Source organism: Orycteropus afer, unplaced genomic scaffold (genome assembly GCF_000298275.1).
Source record: "Orycteropus afer afer isolate SDZICR_OR568_19922 unplaced genomic scaffold, OryAfe1.0 scaffold00040, whole genome shotgun sequence".
Classification (NCBI taxonomy): domain Eukaryota; kingdom Metazoa; phylum Chordata; class Mammalia; order Tubulidentata; family Orycteropodidae; genus Orycteropus; species Orycteropus afer.
Window position 1 is genome coordinate 10,515,199 of NW_006921627.1, and position 8,108 is coordinate 10,523,306.

At 39.4% G+C, this 8,108-nt stretch overlaps 1 protein-coding gene across 1 annotated transcript in view; it reads right to left on the reverse strand.

Annotated features, from left to right (window-relative positions):
• The window catches only part of ANO2 (anoctamin 2), a 556,059-nt gene that overhangs the window by 133,949 nt on the left and 414,002 nt on the right, over positions 1-8,108 (reverse strand). The window contains exon 15 of the mRNA XM_007937086.1: positions 3,244-3,318. Coding sequence (XP_007935277.1) covers positions 3,244-3,318 — 75 coding nt within the window. The remainder of the gene's footprint in view (positions 1-3,243; positions 3,319-8,108) is intronic.

The following is an 8,108-nucleotide window of genomic DNA, read 5'->3' on the forward strand; positions in this document are numbered from 1 at the left end:
CTACTTCCGTAGTGATACTGCCTTGGAAACCCAAGGAGGGGTCGCTATGAGTCAGGGCCGACTTGACAGCACATAAAAACAACAACAACAATAGAATTTTGGTTTAGCAATTATTTTAATTGTAACACATAAAGATAACTTTTACTGCGTTCTCATTTCCAATGTGCTATGAGACATCAACACTCAATTTATCTCTCTAGTGAAGGTAATTTGTCTTTTATTTTTTATACTTTTGAAAATTTTTCTGGTGTCATATATTCTATAATTTTACTGTAATGAGTTTAGATGTAGATATCTTTATATTTTTTCTGCTGAATTTCTTGAGATTCTTCATTCTGTGGATTGGTATTCTAGAGCACATTAGGAAATTATGTCATTATACCTCATTCACTACCTATTCCCTTTGCAATAATGCAAATAAACATGTTAAATCTTATCACTCTATTTTCATAACTCATAATCTCATTCCAATAGTTCCTACTTTTTTGCTATGCTGCCTTATTAATAATTTATTTTAATTTGTATTTCAGTGCACATGATCTTTCTTCAGCTGTGTCTAATTTGTTGTTAAATTTATCAACAATCATGTGAGCCAATCCCTTGAAGTAAATTTCTCTCTCTCTCTTTCTTTCATCAATCAATCAATCAGTCATTCAATCAATCACTGGTTCTATTTCTCTAGAGAAGTCTAACCAAGAGTTCCCTAAGTGGGGAGGGGGTGGCTTTATATTTCATTTTCATTCTGAAAGTATAGCACTTTGGAGTTCTAATTTAATTTGGTAAGGACTTCCTGTTAGAATCCCATCCCAGAGCCAGCCATAATCCTTGATTTCTATCTTTCTTTAGGTTTTGTTTGTCCTAAAACCACCAGAACCAAAGTCCAAGTTTGCCTAAGTAGGCAAATGTCCTCAGGCAAAAGCAACATTAATCCTCAAGCATTTGTTTCCTAGGGTCACATTTTACCTCAGATTTTAGGCTAGTATTCCTTACTCTTTTTTCAGTTCTACAAGGCTTTAAACAGATTGAAAAAAAATATATTTATCCAATATTTTTTTTGTTATATTCAGCAAGATGGGATGGTCCAAGTGCCCTAGCCCACCACTACTGGAGACAGAAGTATATGTCACATATTTATTTACTTTTTCATTGTTTGCAAAGTCCTTGAAGAAAGGGATTATTTTATTTTCCTTTATGCTGTATCTCCAGTTTCTAAGAATATTGTTAAGCACATAGTTTAAAAAAAAAAAAACTCACTGCCGTCCAGTCAATTCTGACTCATAGCGAACCCTCTTTGGGTTTCTGAGGTAGTATCACTACAGAAGTAGAATGCCCAATCTTCCCTCTGAGGAGTGGCTGGTGGATTTGAACTGCCAGCCTTCTGGTTAGCAGTCAAATGCCTTAGGCACTACGCCATAGTTGGCACTCACTAAATATTTCTTGAATAAGTGAATTAATTCCCTTATTGGTCCTGAGGCAACGTTGTACACACGTGGGAGACTTTGAAATGCTAAGTCTAAATTAAACGATATATCACTCTACCTTACTACATTGCAAGTCATTATATATTCTCGAAGAAATTTGCCATTTCTTGTGTTTGCCAAATGATAAGAAGAAATCTAATTTAGACTTCTAAGCTTTGGCAAGGCACCCATCGACTCTGCACTTCATCTGCAAAATGAGGAATTGAATTAGATGATGTCTAAGCTTACTTCATCTTTAAAATTTCTAAGACTAGGATACAGTCCCTGTCATTACTGGTCACGGTGGCAATGAAAATGACCATAATAACCTTTAGCCAGGGCCAGAGTTACCTCTGGCCAGTTGTTGTTCATCATCAAATTGATTCCAATTCACTGTTGATACCATGTGTTAGAGGAGTGTGGCAGTTCAGTTTGTATGTCAACTTGGCTGGGCCTGGTTGAGTGATTGGGTAGCTGGATGTAGTATTCCCCATGATGAGACTGGTAATCAACTCCATGGTGGAATCTACTGTGAGCAGCTGAATAGCTGCCTTAGGGATGTGGTCTTCTTTGTGTATATAAGAATATGCTTTGGGGAATGGTCTCGAGCTTATGGCACTTTGAACCCTGCACGTAGCCCTGTCATTGTTCAGTAGCCTGCCATGTTCTGCTGACCTTGGGACTTACAATGGACTTGAATTAATGGCCTGCCATGTGATTTGGTAACATCAGGACTGTGTCTTTTTACTTGTCAACCTTCTGCTTGGCAGCCTCAGCAGCCAGCAGCTGTTTGAGTGAAGAAAAGCCTCTAGCTTCAATGGGCCAGGAGCTGGAGGCAGGCTGAAGCCCAAGGCTGAGGGGTTTTCACCCAGCTCCTAGAGCCTGGCACTTTGAACTTGGACTTAAAGCCTACAAATTGTAAGAATAAACTCCTGTTTGTTCAAGCCATCCCATTTGTGGTTTATTCCTGTCAGAGCAGCACTAGGTAACCAGAACAAGGAGAATTGCTCCATTCAATTTTCTTGGCTGTAATATTTATGGAAGCCACTAGGAAAATTTATGGAAGATCTCTAGGCCTTTCTTCCACAGTACCATTCGATGAGTTTCAACTGCCAACCTTTATGTTACAGTCCAGCACAAATCATTTGCACCATCTAGGGACCTCCCTCAAAGTAGCCCTGGTGACACAGTTAAGTGCAAATTGTTATTCAAAGATTACAGCCAAGAAAATCTTATCACAAAGTTCTACTCTGTTGCCTGGGGACAGCACCTAACAACTGAAGCAACAGGAACTTCCTCTGGCCAGAAAATTAGGTTGATTTCACCTCAAATTTTTGAATAAACAATCTCCAACTAGTGTGTAGTCCTGCTTAGAAATGCCTGTTGCCTCAGTCTGAGTGCTCTGAGCTATGAGGACACAACTTTTCTTTCTAAAGCAGAACCTCCAACCTTAAATAATAGGAGTCTTCCCAAGAAGAAGGGCAGATGTTACAGTGACCCGTCCTCTGTCCTCTGACTTCACAGTACCCCAGGTCTCCTCACTTCAATTACTGATGCCTGTCTCAACCATCTGGCTCCCAAGAACATCCTGCTCCAATTTTATTGTTCATACTCAAGTATAAACAGCATACTTGGCTTACCTAGGCATAAGCTGAGACTGTCTGGGCCTTTCAAAAAGCTCTGCTGAACTCTAGAATTCTACTCTAAGGAACTACTACTACTACTACAGGGATAGGATCTATGGGCATATAGTCACAGACAGGTGGTCCCTCAAGGAAATTACCATGAATAAGATGGAGGCAAAGTTCATCAAGTAGCCAGGGCAACGATCTTTCCAATTTAGCTTGTCTTCATCATCCTGGGGAGAAACAGAAATTAGAGACAATTAGAGGGCACAGATCACAGGTATTATTTTGCTCTCAATAGTGTGTAATTTTGCATAATTTTGATGATTTGTCACTCTGTATAGATATTTTTTTAGTCTCTGATGCTTGAACCTCCATGTCAACACCATCCCTCTTAATTTTGTGATTACTATATGAACCTGACACAGCCTGGAGAAAATATACTGAAAAGAGGACAAGACTTGAAGTCACACATACTGAGATGAAGTTCTAGTTTGACTACTTAGCTGTGTAATTTTAGACATGTCTGTTAACATTTCTTACCCTCTATTTCTTTACCTGTAAAAGGGCACAGTAGTAACACCTACCCTGCCTACTGCATAGGACAGTTTTGTTTTGTTTCAATGAGAAACATATGAACATGGTAAAAGGCAAAGGACAAATGACAGATGCAACTCAACCACAGGACATAAGGAATAAGACTGATCCTTTAAATACACCATCAACCACTTGCATTAGATCCTAATAATTTTACAAATTGCCCATAATTTTTATGCTTCAAAAACGCTGTATGTGGTATACCTTTTTTCCTCTCAAATGAATGTGTTCTCCCCTTGTCACAAAAGCATACAGTTTGAGGCACAGCTTAAATTGATGCTTTTCAGTCAGTCTGGTGGAGAACCCTACCATTTCTTTCCACTGGCTTAGGTCCAGTTCACCCAGGCAGCTTTCCTGGACAACCATATCACTGACCATAGACTTCCTTCAGAGTACTCTGAGGGCACTCATTTAGTAGAGTGATGTCAACAAGGTATCATAGTAAATGTTCTGCTGATTGTCTTACAATTTTAGTCTAGGCACTTGATATCTCTGAGTTGAAGTTCTTTAAAACTAAGATCCACACAGTTGTCCTGCCTACCTTACCAGGTTGCTGTGAAGACTACATGAAGCCAATTTTGCAAAGGTGATGTAAAATGGCAAAGTACTCTATGCAGGAAAGATAGGAGTCTATCTATATTTCTGCATTGTATCTGAACTGATACTCAGGAACTGGAACCTTCTAGAGGTCTCTGCTTTATGTTCCCTTCCCTCCTCACCCCTGATGTTTCAGAACATATCTGATTTGGCTCTAGCAACAGTGCCATCTAGCCTTTGAAAGCTTGTACTGTAGTCTAGGCAATGTTTTGACCTAAAAGACTTCTTTCTAAAAACTTTTGTGCAGCCCTGTGTGTAGACCTTGGTGCCAGGTTAGTGGGGAGCTAGAAGAAAGTCCTATGATCAGGTACAGGAGGGGACGGGGAAGATGACACCCATATTCCATAAAAGTTTATGTTGGTTTAGGAGTGTTCTGTCATCATCTCCAAACTGTGGAGAACTTGAGGAAAGGAGTGATACATCTTTCTCTTTGCATGCCTGGAGCTGAGTACAAAGTTGAGCTGGCTTAATGAACAGTGATGGAATTGAGTATTAAAGCTGAAGTCATTTAGCACTTTCATTTTCAGATAATATAAACAAGTGATCTACTCAGTTTTACAGTGACCTAGTGGCAGAATCTGATCTCTCATCTCCTAGTCCAGCAGACTTTGCATCATACAATGAAAACAAGGTAAACTACAGAATATGACTACTTTGAATAATTGGAAGCATGTAAACCTATCTCTAATTGACTGGAATAAGACTTATTCTTATTCTTCTAAATTAGGTAAAAATTCTTTTCTTTCCTTCAGCATTAATTCTTAAGTTTACTCACACTAATCATATTTTCCATTAATATTTTGATAAGTTAACTGAAGATGAGTTAGTGGATGACAACCCTAAAATAGTGGTTCTGGAGAGAACTATGTGTGTGCATGGTGGAGCTCTTCCTGGACTGTTCTAATTATGGTTAGGGTGTCAATACTTTTTAGATTCTTTCCCTGCTCTCTGGTCTGCAGATGAGAGGTTTGGCCTTAAACTGCAGTAAATCAGATGTGTTCTGAAATATCAGTGATGAGTAAGTGAGAGAAAACTCTGGCCATATGTTCTGTGCTGCCATCTCCTCCCCAGCAGGGCTCGGGGTTGAGGAGCAGGGCAAGGAGAGGAAGAAACACCTTTTGCTTGGGTCTGTGAGAGAAGGAGAATGGGCATAAAACATCAGTGAGTAAGGGTGAGACTGGGTGTGGATGGCACTTGACTTGGAGGTGGATAATCCTGGAAGAACTAGGGGATAGGGAAATATGAGAAGAGGAGCAAGAAACATGGCCCAAGACGAAATGGACTCAATTAACTAAGTATGATTGTATTACCAGTTGCCATTGAATCATGGTGACCCAATGTGTGTCAGAGTAGCACTGTGCTTCATAGTTTTCAATGGGTGAATTTTTGGAAGTAGATCATCAGGCCTTTCTTCTGAGGTAGCTCCAGGTGGACACTAAAGCCAACCTCTTATTAGCAGTCAAGCATGTTAACCATTGTGCCCCCCTGGGACTCCAAAATTATATAGGATGACTAATAAACACGTAGGGGAATCATGAGTCAGATCGCTTTGGCTGAAGTTTCCTGCCAGGTCATTGTCTAGCTTCTTCCAGCCAGAGACCAAGGGCAACAAGATAGCTTTGGACCCTCCTCTATCCTTCAGTGACTACTCTGCTTTGAGAAATGTGTTTCAGTTCAGTTCCACTCAACACACAGTCTGAGCATCTTGGATTGGCTGGACTCTATATCAGATGCTGGGACACAGTGAGAAGGCTCTATCCTGCCAAGAAGGAGCTCCAAGGCCATCAGGACACAAAGGAAACTCTTTCAGAGATTAACCTGATAAAGATGCTGCCATTAAATTTTACAAAAAAAATGAGGCATGACAAAAAAAGTTGAATTGGATGTTCTCTCAAGGTAACATTTTAAAGAAAAATACTCATTTTGATGTTGATGTTCCAATTCTTGTTGAAAAATGACCCCTCTCTCATGTTTACATCAATGAGTCCTTTTTCTGGAAGCCTTAGCTCCCAACATACACATAGTTCTCATGCAGTCAGACACTATCCAAACACAGGAGGTTAATGAGGAAATATTACAGATTACCTTCCAAATTTCCAAAGTTACAATAACGATGACGGTGAATAATGCAGATTTTACTTATAATAATTTGGCTATGATAATGGAAGACAATTAAAACTCTCTCTTTAATAGTATAATATAGATGTGAAAATTCATAGCAAAATGCCATGAATTTAAATACATGTGGATAAAACTCACACAATCAGTATATGGAATTGTAGAAGAGAAGTTGACTTGGAATCAAAACATCCAAGTTTAACTTTAGCTCTAATACTTATTAGATGAATGACCCTAAGAATTTTCCAGAGCCTCAGTTTCCTTCTTTGCAAAATATTTATATTCCTTATCTGTAAAATATTGAAGTAGTCAAGAATTTTATTTTACTTGGATCCACAATCAATACTCATGGAAGCAGCGATTAAGGAATCAAATGATGTATTATGTTGGGCACATCTGCCTCAAAAGACCTTTTTAAAGTATTAAAAAAGCAAAGATGTCACTTTGAGGATTAAAATGGGTCTGACCCAAGCCATGGTATTTTCAATCACCTCACATGATGCAAAAGCTGGACTGTGAATAAGGAAGATTTAGGAAGAATTGATGCCTTTAAATTATTGTGTTAGTCAAGAATAATGAATATACCATGGATTTCCGAAGAAGAAACAAATCTGTACTGGAAGAAGTACAACCAGAATGCTCCTTAGAAGCAAAGATGGTGAGATTTCATCTCACATACTTTGGACATGTTATTAAGAGGGACCAGTCCCTGAAGAAGGATATCATGCTTGGTAAAGTAGAGGGTTAGGAGCTCTGGTAGTATAGTGCCTAAGGCACTTGACTGCTAACCAGAAGCCTGGTGGTTCAAACCCACCAGCCATTCCTCTGAAGGAAGATTGGACAATCTACTTCCGTAGTGATACCACCTCAGTAACCCAAGGAGGGGTCGCTATGAGTCAGGTCTGACTTGATGGCACATAACAACAACAACAAAGAAGAAGGATAGCAAAAAAAGAAGACCCTGAATGAGATGGATTGACACAGTGACTACAACAATGAATTCAAACATAGCAACAACTTCGAGTATGGTGCAGGACCGGGCAGTGTTTCATTCTGTTGTATGTAGGGTCACCATGAATCAGAACTGACTCAACAGCACCTGAAAACAAACCTGTGATATAGTTATACCTATTACACCTATTATACCCATTTACCACCAATATTTAATGAGCCAGCTTACAGAAAGCACTAAGACAGTGACTCTCACACAGAGGTACTCAGAACTCTTAAAGATTCCCTCTCTTAAAATAAACCAAAAAAAAAAAAAACAAAAAAAAACCTCACTGCTGTTGAGTCGATTACAACTCATAGTGACCCCTCTTTTGGTTTCTGAGGTTGTATCTCTATGAAAGTAGATTGCCCAGTCTTCCTTCCAAGGAGTGGCTGGTGGGTTTGAACCATTAGCCTTCTGGTTAGCAATCAAATGCCTTAGGCACTATGCCACCAGAGCTCCCTCTCTTAAAATAGAGATGACAATATTTGTCCTGTCTACCTGGCAGAGGCACTGTGCAGATCACATGAGTTGAATGCATATAACAGAGCTCTGTAAGGCATCATACAAAAGTGAGGTCTAATCAACTTCATGATTATATCAAAAGCAAGTGATTACTGATCGGGGGCAAGATGGTGGACTAGGCAGAAGGATTGCACAGACCCTCTTCAACAAAGAAAAGGGAAACCAATTAACACAGACACAGAAGATAATCTTGGA